Source organism: Dipteris shenzhenensis, chromosome 9, assembly GCF_047967505.1.
Source record: "Dipteris shenzhenensis isolate YYH24624 ecotype China chromosome 9, Dip_SZ_1.0, whole genome shotgun sequence".
Lineage (NCBI taxonomy): Eukaryota > Viridiplantae > Streptophyta > Polypodiopsida > Gleicheniales > Dipteridaceae > Dipteris > Dipteris shenzhenensis.
The window spans coordinates 55,312,550-55,333,865 of NC_141604.1; the positions used below are offsets into that span (position 1 = coordinate 55,312,550).

At 42.2% G+C, this 21,316-nt stretch overlaps 1 protein-coding gene across 2 annotated transcripts in view; it reads left to right on the plus strand.

Moving 5' to 3' along the window:
- Positions 1 to 20,629, plus strand: part of LOC147898859 (uncharacterized) — a 117,034-nt gene extending 96,405 nt beyond the window's left edge. For both annotated transcript variants that reach the window (XM_087378915.1, XM_087378917.1), the window contains 2 exons: positions 8,197 to 8,361; positions 20,136 to 20,629. In XM_087378915.1, coding sequence (XP_087235041.1) covers positions 8,197 to 8,316 — 120 coding nt within the window. In that variant the 3' untranslated portion in view covers positions 8,317 to 8,361; positions 20,136 to 20,629. The remainder of the gene's footprint in view (positions 1 to 8,196; positions 8,362 to 20,135) is intronic.
- The last annotated feature ends 687 nt before the right edge of the window (positions 20,630 to 21,316 follow it).

Below are 21,316 nucleotides of genomic sequence, written 5' to 3' on the forward strand. Positions count from 1 at the left end.
GGAGTGGATTGACACAGGGCATCGAGAGAAGAGCATCCCCTTCTTTTGTTATACGGTTAGTAATGCTAGGAGATTCCAGCTCAGTAGTAGAGGTTGGAGACCTTCCAGAGTTCCTCATTGGGAAACATTTGATATCACTGCGGATTTGCAGAGGTGCTTCTAGAGGAGACTCTAAAAATCCCACAGGAATAGAAAGATCACTCTCTTCTTTTGGCTTTCTATCCATGGTGGGATTGCAGTGAACCTTTGGAGATCCAGGTTCGGAGCCAACCCTACTTGCCCTCGTTGCCTCTCTGCTTTGGAGACTATTCAGCATTGCTTATGGGATTGCAGACAGGTGAGGATGATTTGGTAGCCAAGATTTTTAGTCACTTTGCCCACTCCCCATTCTTTATGACATGGGGCTCAGTGGCTTGGCTTTCTCTTGTAGGGCCTCAGGTATTCTATGAGAGACTTGACTCCTCTCGGGCCATTTCGGTTCGACGTCATCAGGTTGAGTCGTGTTCTTTGGATGTGATAGCACACCTTCCTTTTGCAGCTGTACATGCCTCCGTGGATACCTCTTGGGAGATTCTAGCGAGCATAGCAGCCTGGCATATCTGGAGAGCCAGATGCACAGAGGCATTGGAGGGAACTCAGGTTCATCCCTTGCACACATTGGCTAGTATCTGGACAGACACCATACATACCTTGGTGGCCGTATGGACAAGTATGCAGGGAGACTGCCGTGCAGCCTCAGCTAGGAGAGCTTCTTTTTTCAGGGAATGGAAGGATTCTCCTTTCTTCTCTGAGACTGCTACATGGTTGAGGTGGCACTTTCAGCCTCAGCCTTGGTTGTTTTCCACCTCATTCTGAGGAGGTTTATTTATCTTCATGATTTCATGATGTATTCCGCTTTGAGCTTGCTCTCACAGGTTTTTTCTCTTACTTAATTGAAGTCTCTCTCTTGGAAAAAAAAATAAATTTGAGGCTTTTGGTTTTGAACTGCAATTTCAGGCATTTTTGGGGCTTTCAGATAATTTGCCCTCTTTTGGATGCATTTTCCCTGAAGAAATTGGGGCTTTTGGCATTCGGATGCAATTTGGCAGTTGAAAGACCATTTGGGAGATTTGCAAGCAGTTTTGGACTCAGTGTGAGTCAATTGCAGGGCCCTTCACGGGTAGCCTCTTCTAGAAGGACTATATTTCTTCGAGTTTGGAGAGGTTCTCCCTTTTTCTCGGAGGTTTCTACCGGATTGAGATGGCACTATCAGCCTCAATCCTTCTTTTTGGCTCTTGAGCTTTTTGTGCATTGCATGATGTATCCCGTATGGAGCTTGCTCTAACGGTTTTTCTTTACTACTTAATAGAAGTCTCTTTTTGCCCAAAAAAAAAAAAATTGCAGGCTTTCCCACTTTTTGCAAATTTTTAGGCATTTGCATAGCATTGTGGTGCATTTCAAGCCTTTGATAGGCTATGACAGTAATTGTCACTGTGGGCAGATTTTCTTTGGCAGACTCTGGTTGTGCATTTTATATCCCAGGAAGGGATTTTACTTGCCTAGTTTGCTGTGTTTTTTGAGTTTATCTAGCAAAAATGGCTCAAAACAACTCCAATGAGGTGTTTGGAGTCCTCACATAGGAGGATAAGTTGGATGGCACCCACCACTCCTTGTGGAGTTTTATGGTTCGCAACATCTTGGTTGGCAGACATCTTTGGGATTATGTCAATGGAGATGAAGCAAGGCCAGATTCTGTGGCTACACCTGTCACTCTTACAGCTGGAGGCAAGGGTGGAGGTCAAAATGCAGCACAAGTAATTGGAGCAGTTGCTGCTCCAGCGGCTCCCATAGCAGAGCAGAAAAGATGGGATTCTAGAGATGCACAAGCTCTATCTGCGATTTCTCTTTCTGTGAAGAGGTTCATTATTCCTCACATTCGGTCATGCAAGACTTCAAAGGCAGCTTGGGAAATTTTAGAGAGTATGTTTGCAGCAAGACATGATGCCAGAGTTTCCTTCTTGAAGAGAGAGCTATCTCATACGCATATGAATGAGAGAGATTCAATGAATGCTCACCTCACAAAGCTTCAGGATTTGAGGGAGCAGTTACTGAATATAGATGAAGTTATTCCGGATTCAGAGATAATTACCACCACTTTGAATTCTCTTCCTGAGTCCTATCTTGGTTTCCACACCTCGCTGAATTTGTCATTGAGGGGGGGCAGCAATCCTCTCTCTTTTCACGAGTTGGTAGGACTTCTGTTGTAGGAAGAGCAGACAAGAAGAAATATGGCAACACGGGCTGGCGAGCATGCCATGCTTTCTAAGTTTAAGCCCAAAGGAAAAGGGCAGCAAAAGCAAAATGCCAATCAATCTACACATCAGCATAAAGCTGATTCAGGACAGTTCTATTATAAGGCTAAGGGTGTTGCCGATAAGCCTAAAAAGAAGGGCATTTGTCACTACTGCAAGAAGCCAGGTGATTATATTGGTGAATGCAAGAAGCGCATAGTAAAAGAAAAGAAAAGGGATTATGGTATGGTTGTGTCAAATGCATCATCTCCTAATGCACATGATGGAGGAGATGTTACAGCAACTTTGTGGAAGAGCACTATGCCTTTTTGTCTTGCATTTCAGATTTTTCAGTGTATAGTTCAGATACTACAGCCACTATTGAGGATGATCCATATGCTTTCTTGACTTGTAGTTACGATCCTTCAAAGGATACATGCTCTCTTGGTGTCAATGAGACACTGAATACTTGGTATTTTGATAGTGGTTAGAAGCACATCACTTCTAAGAAGAGCCTTTTCGCATCTCTGCATCCTCCGCCTACTAAAAAGAAGGTGACTTGTGCAAATAATTCTTCTTATTAAGTGTGTGGAGTGGGGGACATCATCCTCACATCCACTAATGGCACATATTTCAGAATTACAGATGTTCTCTATGTGCCAGGTATAAAGAAGAATTTGCTTTCAGTGTCCTCTCTTAATAGAGGAGGGTTTCAGGTTATATTCGATGAAGCTAAGTGTGTAGTCAGAAACAAAGAGAATGACTATGCTTGGATGTTGTATGGAGCTTTGTATCGGGGTCTTTTTCAGCTTGACATATATACGAGAAAAGATTCACTTTCGATGAGCACTCCCATTGCTGCGATGGAGAATGCTATGTTATGGCATGCTAGGTATGGGCACATGAGCTATGGCAGCTTAATGACACTTCAGAAGCATGCTATGGTTGATGCATTGCCTCCTTTGGAGTCACCTCCTCCTCATGCATGTGAGGGTTGCATCCTTGGCAAGATGCATAGATATCCTAAGGATGGTGCAGTAAGAGCTACTCGAAAATTACAGCTCATACACAGTGATGTTTGCGGTCCCATAAGGACACCTGCTTTTGGTGGTTATCTCTATTATGTTACATTCATAGATGACTTCACGAATTATACTTGGGTCTATGGTCTTAAGGCAAAATCAGAAGTGTTTATGCATTTCAAACACTTTGCGGCTATGGTTGAGAATGAGACTGGACTCAAGGTGTAGATACTTTGCACAGATAGAGGGGGGGAGTATATGTCTCATGAATTTAAGGCATTTTTTGACAAAGAAAGGCATCACGCATCAGCTTATAGTGAGGCTTATACCTCAGCAAAAAGGCAAAGCTGAGAGCAAGAATCGTACTCTTATGGAGATGGATAGATGCATGCTCACAAGTAAGAAGTTGTCTCACAGGTTTTGGCTCGAAGGCCTCATGTGTGCAAATTATGTTTTGAATCGGGCTCCCACAAAGGCTTTGAAGACAATCACTTCCTATGAGGCATGGCATGGGAGAAGGCCTTCAGTGGATCTCTTCAGAGTTGTTTGTTGTGTTGCATATGCCCATGTGCTTGTGGAGGTTCGACATAAGTTGTTTGATAAGGCACTTAAATGCATTTTTGTTGGGTATAGTGCACAAAGAAAAGGCTATCGTCCCTACAATCCTGCTTCACGCAATATTTTTGTGAGTAGAGATGTTATATTTTCAGAGAATTCAGCACATACACATGCTGAATTTTTTATTCCAGCTTCTTCAGATGATGTTTTTGAGGGGATCCTTCCTATAGCATTTGGTTCCCCAGCTGGGGCTCATGCTGAAAATCAGAATTTACAGCAACCTCCTTCTGATCCACATGCCTCAATTCAGCCATAGGCTGATTTTGTACCTCCACAAGGTGTGGATGAAGTTGTCAGGAAAGAGATTCAAGAGATACACGCAGCCAAAACAGTCCCGAATTGGTTGCTACAGACTCTCCGGGAGAGTAGGCTTGAGGCACCATTGCCTGGCAGGATTGGTAGTGCAGTAGGGGCTCTTTCTGTTGAGACAGCTTACGCAGGTACTCTTCTTGATGAAGAAGAACCTGACTCTTTTGAAGAAGCCAAGGATAATGTGCATTGGATGCATGCCATGCGCAATGAATTGCAGTTCATTGAGAAAAATCAGACTTGGGATGTTATGGATTTGTCACCAGGGAAGCATGCCATTGGTACCAAATGGGTTTTCAAGGTGAAACGGAAGCCAGATGGGTCCATTGACAGGTACAAGGCAAGGCTGGTTGCAAAAGGCTATGCACAGAAGAAGGGCATAGATTATGAGGAGACTTCTTCTCCTACATCCCAGATAACCAGCATACGGTTAGTTATTGCAATGGTTGCAAATTTTGTTTGGAATGTCCATCAGTTGGACATAAACACAGCTTTCCTTAATGGGGACTTGTAGGAAGAGGTTTATGTCAAACAACCTTCTGGATTTGAACTTTCTGGCAGTGCACTTCAGGTTTGCAAGCTGAACAAAGCTTTATATGGGTTGAAACAATCTCCACGTGCATGGTATGCCAAGATTGATGCATTCCTGGCAAGTAAGGGGTTACATAATAGTCCCACGGAAAGCACCCTCTACATCAAGAAGGATGGGGGGGGGATATTTTGGTCATCATTCTTCATGTAGATGACATGCTGCTCACAGGGTCAAATGAGGAAATAATTGCAGATTTCAAAGCTTTAATTTGACATGATAGATTTGGGCATGTTAAATTTTTATTTGGGGATCCAGTTTATACAAGACAAGCGTGGCATCGTTATGTCTCAATCCAAGTTTCTGCTGAAGCTCTTGGATAGGTTCAACATGCATGATTGTAAGCTTATAGCCACTCCCATGGAGCCGGGGCTGAAGCTTACTATGTATGATGTAGGTGAATTAGTGGATGTCACACTTTACAGCCAGGCTGTTGGATGCCTCATCTATTTGTGCAATACTAGGCCTGATATTCAATATGCAGTATCTCAGGTGAGTAGGTATATGCACAGCCCAAAGACAACACATTGGCAGGCTGTAAAACGCATCTTCCGTTATTTGCAAGGCAGTCTTATGGCTTGATGTTTCCCGATGCATGCTTACAGTGATTTAGATTGGGCTGGAGACTATGATAAGAGGCAATCCACTAGTGGTAATTGTTTCTTTTTGGGCAAGGCTTGCATTTCTTGGCTGAGCAAGAAGCAATACAGTGGCTACTTTCTCATGTGAAGCTAAGTACAGGGTAGCTTTCACAGCAACAGTTGAATGTGTTTGGCTATGTCGTTTATTCGCTGATCTTCGTCTCTTATTGGAGGGTCCTTCTTCAATTCTCACTGATAGTTAGAGTGCTATAGCAGTGGCAAAGAATCCTGTGTTTCATGCTCGAAACTTTCGATGCTCTCTGAAAATGCGGTCCATCATGCGATTGAAGGTAGCAAGAGCATTAGTCAAACCAAATGGCATGACAAGAAACTCATAAAGCCCAAAAGTAGTCCTGAAAGCAGTCTTGTGTACATCTTTAGGCGTTATTCGTACATGATGATAACCTCAATGCGACTGAAGATGGCTGATCCCTCTAATCGATCCAAGATGTCATCAATGCGTGGAATAGGAAATCGATTCTTGATAGAGATCTTATTCAAAGCCCTGTAGTCAATACACTCTCTCCAAGATCCATCCTTCTTTTGCACTAGTAGGACGGGAGAACAATATGGAGAAGAGCTTGGCTGAATCAGCCCCTTCTGTAGCAATTCATTCACCTGACACATGATCTCCTCTTGCTGTGCTGCACTAACCCTGTATGCTGGTCAGTTCGGTGGAGAGCTGCCAGGAATGATGTCAATGGTATTGATCTTTTGGTCTTTCAGGAGGTAACTCCTCTGGGAGTTCATTTGAGAAACAATCTTGAAACTGAAATAAAAACTCAGTTTGCTGTTTTTCCAGCTTGGAGAAGTTAGATTCATCCTCTACTGGTTCCTTTTCTTTTACAAATATCAAATACGCTGAAAGATGCTTTTTCATTATGGAAGAAATGGCCGAAGCGGATACAACTGGGACTGATTCCCCTTTCATTTTTACATCCATGACTTGGGTTTTACCCCTATAAGTCAAGGTAAGCTTCTTATCATGTGTATCTATGATAGAGAAAACACTTCCCTTCAGCAAACAATTTATTTCTCTCTTTAGAGGTGAGAGAAGAGGGCTGTTGCTTTCTTCTTTGACCGGCCACAAACTTTGATTTGAAGGTACTTTTCCAGCTTGCTGTGGTTTCTTTGGCTCCTCCTTAAAGTTGCTTTTAAAGCTTGAGACTCTGCCCTGCATGAGTGAGTAAGCTGTCCAGCAAGAGGAGAGCTGCAAAAATCCGCCATCTTCAGAAGAAGTCTTCTCTGGTGGGGGAAGGAAGGCAAGGGAAAGGCCCCAGGGCCTTCCAGGTGCTTCCAGTTGTGAGACACAGGTGCCACAAGGCAAGCAAAGAGACCACACATGCTCCACACACAGACACATGGCAAATGGGGTGTGGGATTTTAATGCCCCTAGGGGGTCACTTGGCAAACCATGACCCTAATGCTTGGAACCAATGACCCTAGTTTATAGGACCTCTAGTGGGTCAATTTTCAAAGGATGACCCCAATGAACTAAACCAATGATTGGAACCACTCTAATAGCACTAGGAGTTGCACTTGTTGCACATGAAATCATAGGTACCCTTTGGACATTAACTAATGCCCCTAGCCTAGCACCCCTAGGCCAAATTCAGTGATAGTTAGTTTAGACTCTTCACCATCACCATCATGTCCCCGTGACAGCAGTCAACCCTTTACAGCTGCAGATTTTTGATCAGCAATAGTGAGCTCCAAAATAAGTGAAATCTGTCCAGAGTTGGCTGCAATAAAGCAGTCCAACAGCTCAAAACTCAGATACAACAGCACCAAAACAGCTCCCGGAGGTGACAGCTAGGCTCCAAGCCCAAGAAGATAGTGCTGAATTGCCCCTTCCCAGATTGAAACAGCAAAACAGACCTGAAATGGACCTCAAAGCTGAGGCAAACGCTCAAAAACTGATGCAATCAGTAGCAAAACAGCACTAGGTGGCTGCTTGCTCCAGGAAGGGTCGCGCAGCAAGGGGCAGCTTAGAAAGGATTTAGCAAGAGTTAACTGCACAGCTCTAGAAACGGTTGCACAGCAAGGAGACATCTAAAAAAAAGTCGCATCTGAGCAAAAAGTTTGCTGAAGGTAATGGCTGGTGCTGAACTTGTTGACTGAAGGAGGAGCTCAAGTTTCTCGCGACAGAAGTGCTCCAAACTGATTGAGAGAGCACAGGTTAGGGATGGAAACGTGCTTTGATATTGCTTTAGGGATGTGTGGAAGTAAGGGAGCAAAAATGCGAGTGCAAGGGAGCAAGAGCTGAAGCTGAACTGAAGTCTATTTTAGCAAAACGTTTCAACCGAAGTGATTGTACAAGACTTCAGTTCAGCTTAAGCTCTTGCTCCCTTGCACTCACATCCCTTGCTTCCACACATCACAAATAAGACCATGACAGAGTTAAGAGTTTTTTTTGGTGGAAGGGATTGTGGAAAAAAGATTATGTTGGGAGCTGTGTTTCTTGTCAGCAAGAGAGGGATTTTACTCTTGCTCCGACTGGAATGCTCCAAACCCTCCCTATTCCTGCTGCTTTGTTAATTTCTTTGAATCTAAAGTTTATTTTACGCTCATTTAGTTAAATTCATAACTCTTTAAAACTTGCATGATCTCTTTACCATCTTTATTTAATATAGTTGTACATATATAGGTTGTCAAAACATGAATGCAGCGTGTAAAATTTGCTTATCTAGAGGTATTTAGTGACTTATATAGTCTTCCTATAACGTGTATCATGCATCCACTTGCAGGCTCTTTCAATGTATGATAAGATGGTAGGGTCTGGCCTTTCACCTGATAAAAAGGCAAAAGACATGCGTCGCTTCATTGTGAGATATAATTCAAAGCCTCACAGGCCCCAGTTTTCTTGAGCAATTTTTGCCGCATTATTAAAGCATGCCAAGCTTCAAGTCATGGTATTATTCACTTGCCTATCAGCAACATCCTATAGTGCTGTTTGTATAATAGTCAAATCGTTATCTTAATTCATTTCAGTTTCTAAATGCGATTTTCATTAATACATTAGAAATGAAGTCTGTTTAGAAATATTCTTCAATCAATAATAATTTGCAGTTAAAGCTATATTTTTCCTTTATGGTTTTCTTGGCACTCGGGCAATCTTGGGAAAGAAGCGATTGGTGCGTTGTTGCTCTGGTGAGAAGCTTGTTGAAGCACATTTAGGCTGAGCTCAAAGCATGATTAGAAATCCATGTGTTCATGACTCATGTCTAGAGACAGTTGGGAACTAAAGTCAAGTAAATTTTCAACTACTTATACTATTGGGTATTATAGTGCATCGTTGCTCTGGTGAGAAGCTTGTTGAAGCACATTTTGGGTGAGTTCAGAGCATGATTAGAAACCCATGCGTTAATGATTCATGTGTAGAGACAGTTGGGAACTAAAATCAAGTAAATTTTCAACTACTCATAGGATTGGGCATGACCTTTGTTACATCTTATCATTGTTGGAGACAATAGAGAGCTAAAGTCTAATTTTTTTCAATTGTCATAGAATTCTCTGTTACACCTTATCACAATCCACTTAGGCTAAAAAGAATTCTTCTTTTTGTTGATATCATGTGTACTCTAGCAATGGTGTGGTGTTTAGCATACAAAGTCAAAGTCACATAGTTTTACTAGCTTACATTTTGGAAGCAACCAGCTTCTTGTTATGAATGACACTCATTTAAGTGATGAGCTACCTTGTTAATATTCTAGAAAAGATGTGGGCATGTTTTTGTGTGATCAAGGAGCTCATCATCAAGGCCTACTAGCTTTCTGTTCCAGGTGGCTTATGTGATTGACTACGTCAATCATATTAGAGCACACATTGATTGTGTTTAGAGATACTTACAGGTGTTTCCTCTGTCTCTCAGTGGTCAAAGTCATAAGTGCTTGTAGGCCACTATCTGTATGTTGGATAAGAGACCGGTTGCTCTTACAAGGTGGTTAGCTATACCAAGAATGGCTATATTAGTAGACCTAGTAGGTTCCACTATTCAAGCTAACAAGTACTCTTGTTTTTCATTCAATCCCAATGCATTGGTACCTTGTAGGCATAGTCAGGTATATGGATGTTTGCATGGGCAGATCTAAGCATACCACTCTATCCTAGCCTAGTTTCTAGAGGCGAGCGATAGATTCATATGAAGCTGATGTCCATTTTCATCAACTAGCCTAAATATTAAATAACACAATTGAAAGGAGTTGGCATCTGTGGTAAACCCCATTGAAACAAGAGTTCATGGTACGAGGAATATATATACAAGACTATAGATTGGGTGTGAGTGAGTGTCTTCCTTGTCCATGGGGACGTGAATTTTCTAGACCCGTGAATACCTTTGGCCTCTCATTGATTACAATTGTAAAAAGGGCTAATCCAATGTATTAATTCCATGGGCCTAGGCAAGGAGATGAACGGCAAGAGAGGGGTAAAAATCCCACTGCTAAAAACAGCTCCATGGGCCACCTTTGGCAAGTTGGCTTGGGAAGCAAGCAGAAAATCCGAAATTCACTTTGAGGCAGGTTTGACCACAGGAAGGGGAAATTGCTCTAGGGCTGTTCTAACAAATCGCCTTGCTGATTTTTGACTACGAGAGCAGTCCGTGGGTTGTTTGAGAGCTGCCAAGGCTGCTAGAAGCTGCAAAACTGATCTGCCTATTGCTAGGAGCCTCCAGAACTGAATCGCCTACAGCTAGGGAGCTTTTAGAAGGAATCACCTACTTCTGGGAGCCTCTAGAACTGAATCGTCTTCAATCAGGGAGCTGCCAGGTGAATTCACCTTTGACCAGGAGCAACCAAATTGACTCACATGCCTGCTAGGAACCTCTAGATTGATTCGTTTTCATCCAGGGCCAGTTGCTGGGTTTGGTGCTGCGTGCCAGTTGGGGACAGTGGAGAGTTGCTTTCCGATTCTCTATCAGACAGCTTGCATGTAGAGTTGCCTTCTTTTCTCTGTCAACTAGAGTATCCCCAGGAGGGAAGCAAAGGTTTGGCACTAGTGGCTGAGTTGGGTTGCTAGTAACAGCTCTAAGCTGTGTGCAAACCTTGTGTGTCCAAGGGATTGATGCTTGTACAGCTAGAAAGAGGGTGATTCTGCCTTGTAGGTGTTGATGGGATTTTTGGAACCGTTGGCCATGGATTTGGATGCCAAGTTGTTTGTGCTTGGACAGTGTTTAGATTCAGTTGGGCTGTGTTTGGACAAGTGCAAGAGCATTTAGCCTTGTTGTAACTTTTCCTACTTAATAAAGAAATAAAGAAAGGGGCGCCAACGTTTGGGGCCAATCAGGTATCTGGTTTCTGAGCAGGAGGAATCTAGCTCCCCATTGTGGGTTCTGTGTTTTCTTTGTTTTGCTGAAAATATTTTCTAAGTGGCGGAAATACTAGTACTTGCTGGTTAATATTTATTCAAGGTCCTTTAGTTCATCTAACACTGTGGCATATGCTCAAGACCAGTGGCTTCAAAGGCAAAAAAATTCAGCAAGCCTTTCAAGGATGTTTTTGTTGGAAGTCAGCGGTGTAATAAACCAAGTTTTAAATGGCTGTCCCTTGAAGAAAAGAAAGCCTTGATGGAAGCTTATAAATGCTTTCATTGCAAAGAAGAACGCTATCAAGCCAAAGAATGCCCAAACCGTAAGAGAAAGGAGCCTACTGATGATAGGGGTGAGTAGGAAGGTGACCAGAGGGGCAAGAAGTCCAAGCCCATTGCCGGATTGGTACATGATGTGATGAGTGAACAAGCAAATGGGGATGCCATAGAGCTATGCCGAGCATGGTGCAAAGTGCGTGATCAGATGTCTTTGATTTTCTTTGAACCAGGGGCGTTAGCAAGTTTTATTTTCCTAGAGGTGGCAGGTAAACTTGGAATCTGTGTAGAGGAAAGGGGGCCATTGAGCGAACTAGGCTTGGCTTGTCCAGAGCTCAGTGTACCAGTCACTCCCATCATTGGAAAGCTTCGATTACATGTTCAGAGCTATGCACATTGCAGATATTGAAGAATTCCATATCATGCCTCTGGATGGTTGTGATTGTTGGGTATGCCGAGGTGCCATCATGTTCGGGCTTTTTAGATACTTTTAATAGGAAGATTACTTTGACACATAGGGGCAAGACTCATGAATTGGATGTAAAACTCAAGGGAGAGTCAATCCCTGTTGTATCCGCTTCGGCTATTTTTTCTGTAATGAAAAAGCGTATTTCTGCGTATTTGGTTTTTGCAAAAGCAATACACCGAGAAGATACTCCCTCTCATTTTTTTGGGCTGGATAAAGTTGATATAATACCAGGCAATGGTCCACCGAATATACCACCTTTACAGAGTAAGTAAAGATCAACAGAAAGAGATCATGAGGCAGGTGAATGATTTGATGTCGGCCTACTTTCTCTCCTTTTTGTTCATCAGTTCTACTGATGCAAAAAAAAGATGGTTTGTGGAGGATGTGCATTGATTATCGTTGTAGAAAAGGTGTAGGGGACAGATTGGAGAGCGATGCAAGATTGAAGGCTCATGCTTGAGTGACGCTGGCAGTCGGCTATTGATGAGTGCTCTAGGGATAGGCTGAGTGGTTGACGCAGCCCATCAGTTACAGATTTCAGCTATTTGTTGTAGGAATCCCCTTGGGCACCAATTGTGCCGTCTTTTTAGCAAACTTTTATCTTTTCACTTATGAATTTGAGTTTATGCAACGCCTTATTTCTATCAATACCTGCCCTATCATTTTACATAAGCTTAGCCAAGTCAGGTGTTTTATAGATGATTTATTTGTACTAGATGTTCCTGACTTTCAAGACTTTATGATGTACAAAGACGCTTGTGCTTTTGGAGAAGGAATCTATCCTCGTGACTCTTGTGAACTGAACTGCACTTCAAGAGGGGATTTTTGTGTTCTCTTAGATTGTATACTTTCGCAATCTACCATAGGATTAGAGGTTGATATATATGATAAATGTGAACAACCTGAATATAGTGGTTTACACATTATAAAATTGCCTCACTTTGACTCAAAAATTTCTGATTTGGCAAAATATGGAGTCTTTTCTTTCCAATTCCATAGATTTTCCCGCCTTTGTGTAACTAAGGAGTCTTTAATCACTCATTGTAGTAATTTGATCACTTTACTTTTACACAAGAGGTATAAATAATCCAAGGAAACTAATGAAAAAAGTATGCACAATCTAAAATATGAAGTCTTTTGTCTATGGTGTATCGGCGTTAGGTATGTTTAGAATGATTGAACATAAGCTGAAAACAAAAAGCGGGGAGCTGAATAGCTCGTTTTTCTTTTAGTTTCAAAAGATATTTTGATTGAGTATGCTTGTGCTTTCTTAGTTAGGAATGTAATTTTGCCTCTTTGTAGGAAGTGATACATAAGTGTAAAGGGTCCATTTAGCTTTTATTTTATGTTTTAAATAAGAGAGAGAGAGAGAAAGAGAGAGAGAGAGAGAGAGAGAGAGAGAGAGAGAGATATTTTATTCCTGTTTTTTTGAAAGATTTTGTTTCTTGACTCGCTTGTTTATTTTTGCTTAGTCACCTTCTTCCTTTCTTCTTTATTTCTTGTTTTCTTTCTCTTTTGTTTATTTGACGTATTTTAGTAAGCACTGGGTTTGCCCAAGAGACTCCGCGGGTCTTTAGAAACCCAGTATAGCTGCTTATGCTTGGGCATTGATGACGACGTAAGTGTTGCTTTGCTTGCTAAGTATGTCTTCCTTTTGTTTTTCATAAAAGTTTTTGTTTATCTCTTTTTTCTTGTCTTTCATTTTCTCTTTTATTTTTTGTGTAGATTTTTGGTCTTTAGAACAACAAAAAATCTAAATTTGTATGATTGGACATATTCTAGTCTTACAAAGGTATATTTGACGTAGGAAAGGATAGGCACTAGTCGTTGACATAGGAAAGGATAGCCCGTCAGGTGTAGATTTCAGCCAAGAAGGTCCAAATGCGAAGGGTAGATTGCTTCTTTTGCATGGAAGACTCGAGTCAGTTGTAGTCACGGCTTGAGTGTTTTCAGCTGTGTTGCTCTAGAATTTGGGATGAAGGGTGAAAGGGGGAAACAAAGGTGCCAGGGTTGGAGCTCTGATACCAATGTAGAAAAGGGATAGGATAACGATGCCAGATTGAAGGCTCGTGCCTGAGTGACGTTGGCAGTGAGCGGCTCTAGGGATAGGCTGAGTCATTGACGTAGCCTGTTAGTTACAGATTTCAGCAATTTGACCTAGGAAACGATAGCCACTAGTTGTTGACATAGGAAAGGATAGACTATCAGTTGTAAATTTCAGCCGATCAGGTTCAGAAGGCTAGGTTGCTTTTTCCTGTTGCTGTGCTAGTTGTAGCTTCTGCTGCATGGAAGACTCGAGACAGTTGTATGTTGCAGTGCGGCCTGGGTGTTAACTGTTGTGTTGCTCTAGAATTTGGGATGATGGGTGAAAGGGGGAAAGAAAGGTGCCAGGGTCGGAGCTCTGATACCAATGTAGAAAAGGGGTAGGGGATAGAATGGAGAATGATGCGAGATTGAAGGATCGTGCTTGAGTGATGCTGGTAGTGGGCTGCTGACGAGCGGCTCTAGGGATATGCTGAGTCGTTGACGTAGCTTGTCAGTACAGGTGTCGGCCATTTGACGTAGGAAAGGATAGCCACTTAAGAGGAGCTGCCCTCTTGGCAAATTTGCGAATAAAGCACCTGTCTTGGTATTCCCTGATTTTTCATGTCCTTTCATTGTGGAGGCAGATTCTAGTGGCAAAGGATTGGGGTCTATTATGAGGCAGGATGACAGTGTAATAGCCTGTGAAAATAGGAACTTTGATGCAACGGAACTCAATTACCATGCTTATGATTAGGAGATGTTGGCTATCTTGCATGCTTTCAAGAAATGGCACCACTATCTGTACGGGGCAAGAATTAAGGTGAAAACAGATCATAGGACACTCAGATTCTTCCTTACTCAGCCAAATTTGTCATATAAGCTAAAGAGGTGGTTGGCTGCAGTTCAATCTTGTGATTTTGACACTAAGTATAGAAAGGGGAAGGAAAATGTGGTTGCAGATGCCTTGTCCAGGATGTGGGCTTGCAATTTGTTTGCTATCTCTACCATATATCTAGAGTGGATTCATGGCATTCAAGAAGAGTATTTGCAGAATTCTAAGGCAGGTCCCATATTTTCAGATTTGTAGAAGCCTTCTAGCTAGGGTCATCCGGATTTAAAATTGCATAATGGGCTGTTGTGGTGCAAGGACAGGATTTATTTAGTGCCAGACTCACAATATAGAGAGCTGGTTTTGCAACAAACGCACTCCTCTCCCATGGCTGGACATGCGGGTGTCACTAAGACATATGAGAGAATCAAATAGAGCTTTCTTTGGGAAGGCATGCGGCAGGATGCAGTTAAATACGTGGCTGAATGCTTGCCTTCCCAACAGAATAAAGTGGGCAGCAAATTACCCGCAGGTCTCTTGCAGCCATTACCCATTCCAAAGGGAAAACGGACGCACATAGAAATGGATTTCATCACATGATTGCCTTCTACTGAGAGGGGATGGGACAACGTCTATGTTGTGGTGGATAGAATGACAAAACAGGCCCACGTCACAGGTTGCTTGGCAATTCATTGACCATGTGTTCAAGCATCATGGCTTTCCTCAAGAAATTGTAAAGATGCAAAATTTATCGGTCACTTTTGGCAGGAGTTATTTACAACAATGGGTACTTTGCTCACACCTAGCATTGCATACCATTCCGAGACTGATGGACAGTCGGAAGGGGTGAACAAATGGGCGGAGGAATACTCGAGGCATTTTTGTCATGCACTTGCTGAATTTTGCTACAACAGTACCAAGCATCTTTCTATTTGCAGGAGCCATTTGAGGCAATGTACGGATGCAAGGTTGGAATGCCCTCTTCAATTCTAGACCTGGCTGTGAAAATCATTTAGCACGGAATGATTTGGAAAAGAAGGATGCCCTTCTAGAATTGGCTAAAAAGAATATGCAGGATGCCAAAACCAAGCAGAAGAAATATGCGGATGAATGCAGGAGATATTTGGTATTCAAAGGAGGAGATTATGTGCATTTACGTCTCCACAAAAATCGTTATGCTTTATTGAGAGGTAATATCAACACAAAGCTTGCTCATCGTTATTATGGACCTTACAAAATTATTCGCAAGATTGGGGAGGTAGCATATTAACTGGAGCTACAAAGTACCTCCAAGATTCACGTCGTGTTTCATGTGTCCTTGCTGAAACCACATGTAGGTCAGCATGTGCACGTACTTCCAGAGCTTCCACCGCTGTGAGAGCGTCTACTTCTCACTGTAGATCTCTCACGTGTTGTTGTAGAAAATAAATCTGATCATTCTGTCCAAGGATAGGTTGGTGAAGACCACCTTGATAGTATGTCTTTGTGTAGAGAGAGGGTGTCTTGGCGAGACTGAGGAATAAGGAGGTTTCCTTGTAGAAGTTGGTGGTATTGGGGTTACAGTAGAGGGAGATTTCGAACCACTCCATTTGAGCCATACCTAAAATGCACCCCCTGGCTGAAACTAACCCTCGGGCTGGGTTGGGGCTTCAAACCCAGCTTGGGGTTACGGGACGGAGAGAGTCTCTAACGGAGAAGTTGACGGGATGACTACAAGTGGCGACTCTAGCTACGAGTAGAGAAGGCTACGCAGGTGCAGCGAGAGGGCTACGCAGGTGCACCTAGGGAGGGAGAGAGAGAGAGAGAGAGAGAGAGAGAGAGAGAGAGAGGCAATGGGCAAGAAGCAGTGATGGACGACGAACAAGAAGTAGGAAGCAATGATGAATGGATGAGCGGAGAAGTTTACGAACGGACAAACATAGAAGTTGACGAACGGAGAGCTAACGGGCTGATGGAGAGAGAGAGAGAGAGAGAGAGAGAGAGAGAGAGAGAGAAACATCCACGGGAGGCCTCGTGGGCCTATGGGACAAAGTACGGAATCAAGTAGTTCATACAGACCACTGTGGGCCGGGGCAAAGGGTTCACTAAGGCCCTTGCTGAGTACTTAAATGCTATGCTAGTACAAAATAGCAAAAAAATAGCAAAATAGCATGAGAGTGGCATGAAGATATCAAGTCCTCAGAGCTAGAGTCCAAGTGTATGAACCGGCTGCATGTCTCGAAAAAGTTGTTGCACAGTATTGATATTGAAGAGAACAAATCTCAATTCTTAAGACTATTATAACAACTCAAAGTGTTGATCTGTCTAGATGGGAGATTCCCAACGACCTTGTGTCCATATGGTTAGAGTATCAATATTCTGTAGATCATACATTTACAAGGGGCCTCAACGTAGAATGGCATCTTCATTACACAGTGCCTCTGAACAATCGTAACAGTTATCTAGTACCACATATACGCCAAGGAGGCCACCAATTACAAGACTAAGACCGGTAAGAAATGGGTACTTCAATTCAACTGCATAAACATGCAATTGACCAAAATGCCTTTCCAGTCAGGCTTGGATAACAACACCAGCATGCAAATATAGCAATGGATGAATGGATAAGCAGAGAATCCAACCGCATGGAAACCACATCGATGTCTCACCCACAATACAGTTTTAAAAAGAACAATACATTCTAATAAAATCCAAAACATGCAATGGCCCATTATAAAATACATTTCTTGAAACCGATACCAAGATGTATTTCAAGGTGAAAAAATGTAAGAGTGATTTGGTGTATAAAGCAATAAGAAAAAGAGCATGGTAAAGAAATGCAAAAGCAAGAGGAACCCCCCCCCCCCACCACCACCTTCCCCCCTTTCTTGGAAACAGATAATGCAGGATCGATGGTGGAAATTCAGCTCAACTTGAAATGAACGCCATCACTGAGGGTCAAAGCTGCTCTACAAAATGGCCACAAATATTTGAGCTGCCTCAACACCTTGGCCTAGCTTTGCCTCCTGCCCCCCCATAGCTACTATTCTTTTTCCTGCCGCCTCCTGATTTTCCACCTTGAAAGTACTCAGTTTTCTCCTCAGGACTGAACCAGGACTTCTCGTAGTTGCTCCGCCCCTCGCTCTTAAGGCAGCCAATTTTTGTCAGAGAACCTCAGCCATCAAGTAGATGCCCTTCAAAGATTGGCCACATTTAAAACTAAGGCATTCTAGGATCCAGATCAGGAAGACATTGCAAGAATTTGTACCAAAGAAACATCAAAGATGTGTGACAAAACTCGCAGGAGCCCAACATCTCTCTATCTTACATAAACTTGGACCCCATGCTAGAATATACTGTTACTGTCCACTTCCCGGGCTGCAGACTGAGCAAATCACATTGCTGCCATTCTCTCTAGACCTGCATCATCATTGTAACCACTAAATTTTAACCTCACCAGTATATGATTAAGGTTCGTCAGCAACAACTAATTAAGTCTCTCTCTTTTACACTTCCTCAGTCTAGAATTGAACAATATATCCTATTGTGCAGTATAACCAGTTTCTGCTTCATCAAAGAATATATTCCTGCTAGTGATGATGTTCACGAGCTTCAGAATTCCAAATCCCATGGGCCTTGTGTGATCATCATAGTGCCTTCAGTCAATTTATTATCGAGTTCCTTTGTATTGGTATCAGGGATACGAGCATAAGTTGTGCGACCAAATGTTCTTAGGTAATCTATTTTAGGCTTTACACATGTAAACACCTCTACAAGAGTTAAATCTATTTTAGGCTTTACGCATGTCCTGAAACTAGAAATGCTCATCCACAATCTTCAAGACAAGTTGTGACTAGGCAAACTATGGATGCATTGGTTCATGCCCATGCCACTGTTCATATGCCTGAAAATGTTCGTGGGGTTGAACAAGGATTTGCAAAAGAGGATCTCATTGCCTATTGATGATTCAGAATGGATATCTCCTATAGTTGTCACACCAAAGAAAGGAAATAAGTGGCAGGTTTGTGTGGACATTCGTCCTTTGAATGCATGCACTAAGAGGGATCATGTCCTTTGCCATTCCAAGATGGAATACTAGACCAAGTAGTAGGGCATGAGATTTATTCTATATGTGATGGGTATTCTGGGTACTTTCAAATTTGTATTCGGGAGGAAGATCAAAAGAAAACATCATTTGTCACACCTTGGGGAGTTTTTGCTTACAGAGTGATACCTTTTGGGTTGACCAATGCACTAGCTACATTTCAAAGGTTCATGAGTCAAGTGCTTGAGCCTTACTTGGGAAAGTTCATAAGGGTGTTTTCCGATGATTTTTGCATTTATTCTCGACGCAAAGATCACATGGAGAAGTTAAAGATGGCCTTAGCTAGGATTGATGAAGCAAAAGGGTGTCTAAATCCTAGCAAGTGTCATTTGGCTCAAACAAAAGTAGTCTTGTTGGGGCATATTATGTCTGAAGAAGGCTTGCAAATGGATCCTGACAAGGTTCAAGCAATCATGGTGTTGCAAAGTCTTGAGAGTGTCACTGGTGTTTGCAGAATTCTAGGAAAGAGCAAGTATTATCAACTACTAAAAATACCACTATGGCAGATTTGCTCACAAGACGGAAGGATCTAGGGGAAGAAAAGAAATGTAAGGAGAACATTGAAGATCAAAGGGATACACCACCAATAGCTCTTGTTTTGTATTTTGATGGGGCTTTTAGTCCTTCATGCCAACAAGGATCCGGGGGGATAGTCTTGATGAATTTTGAAGGTCAAGAGGTGTGGGCAAGAGGACAAGAGCTTCCAGGTATCACAACTAACAATGTAGCTGAGTATAATGCTTTGATTCTTCTTTAGAGGTATGATTCGGTATGGCTTTCCACGTATAGAGGCAACTGCTTCTTCGGCCAATAAGTAGTCATGTATATTATGAGGCTTCAACATTCTCAACGTTTTCTTTTACCTAGAGTATGCTCAACAACACTACTTCATTAGGGGGTGAGAGAAACAGAGCATTGTCTTTCAATGACCTTCTCCTTACATAATTCAATAACTTATTTAGAGTTATATTCTCCCCGTTTCCAATCTATCATGGAGGAGGTAAAATGGGCTCCGTTTGTGATAGCCCTATGGGCAAAGGAGGCGGCCAAAGTTCCCAGACCATATTTTGATACACAAGTGGAGATATTTGGAAGGGACTATTAAAGTTCCCGGGCCATATTTTGATACAACACCTTATCCAATCTACTTTTTGCTTCTTGCGCCTCTCTGTTATTAGATGGGGTGCAATGGAAGGGAAGCTAGAATGCAAGAGAGCAAGAAAGCAATGAAGTGTACTTGCAAATGGATAGAGTGGAAGTACAAGTCAATGGCCATATAGGCCCAAGTACACCCTGGATGTCCTAGGTGAACGAAGTGTCCTCCCTGGATGTCCTAAGTGTCCCAAATATCCTCCCTAGATGTCCTAGGTGTCCCAAGTGGACCAAGTGTCCTAACTACCCTACAAGGCCATACTAGGGTTAGACTGACATCAAACCCTCCTCCATGGTATGGCTGGAGTATCCTGGAAACATCTCAAGAATACCTGGAAACTAAATCATGGTTGCACATGTTCATCCGTGATGGATATAGCAACCTAAGATAGTACATGGAGACAAGAATCACGTAACAAAAGGTACCAAGTGTAACACTTGCCAAAAAGCTTCAACCTTGGGTCGCGGTAGAGCCTTCGTGAGAAGATCTACTAAGTTGTTCTCTGTCGGAACATAAGACACTTGTATGCATCGACTTCATGTGCAGGACTATTGCCAACCTCACGTGTCTTGGATTTGCAACCTGTTGAAAAGAACAGAAACATTTTGCTTGTTAAGCTCGTATCCACAGGCAACAGACTCGGTGAAAATGCATTTGTTATGTAATATGCTAGGTGTTGGCAGAAGAATCCCTACCATGATGGTAGAGGTTACTGTAGAGGTTACTTGATGTCCCGCTCTGCAATTCTTTTCAGGGGCAATTGTCACGTGTTCGCTGTCTTATTAGGTTTTCATTGCAATAAGTTTGGGGCTTACAGCCTATCGTGCAAGGCAGCACAAAGGATGCCATGCTTTATGCTACTTCCTTCATGATGTGAATCAAGCTTAACATTTGATTTGTGCTCCTTTTGAACTCATTTATTATTGGTTTAGTTTCCATTTACTGTATATTGATGAAAAGTTATTGAGAGAAGTGGAGTTTCTGATGTTCCATTTACAATTAGAATCACTTCTCTATAAGAACGGATTAAGCAATGGAGATAATGGGGTTTCTTTCTTGATCTTGAGATCTAGGTCCAAATCTTTTAGAATGTGCGATTATGTTCTATTGGCTTCACCACTCCATAAAAGAGGCTCCTAAATTGACCTTGTGTGCTAAGATGTGTGAGGCTCTGATTTTCTTACCAAAAGGAAAAATAAACCTGATCTTTGCTAAGATCTTCAAAGAACTTCTTTGGAAAAAAAAAAAGATCTTCAAAGAACTAAGGGTATGATGAATAATAATGTGCATGTCCATCTCATTCTTAGACCTTTAACATGTTATCAAATTGTGTGAAACTGGACCATTGAGACCTTTAAATTTTGCGAGTGAAGGAATTTAGCCTTATTCAAAGAAGGTATTCGAGAGTTCATGTAAAACAACTCATGTATAGTGTCTTACATGCAACTTCTCATTCAGTGTAGCCATAAGGAGTCCTTGCAAGTTAACCTAAAATGATACTGATGTAAAGCGCTTACATGTGAAGTACTCATTCCGCCTAGACATGCAAGTTCTCAAATAGAGTTTGCATTGAGGAGTGCACATAGATGAGCATTGCAATAAACACTCTAGACAACATACAAATAAGGCCAGTTTTAGATTGGGTCACCTACCTAATCGTTAGGTGCTATAGGAACTTTAGGTACTTGGGGTTATTTTAGTGAAAAATATACAGACTTACCTCAAAC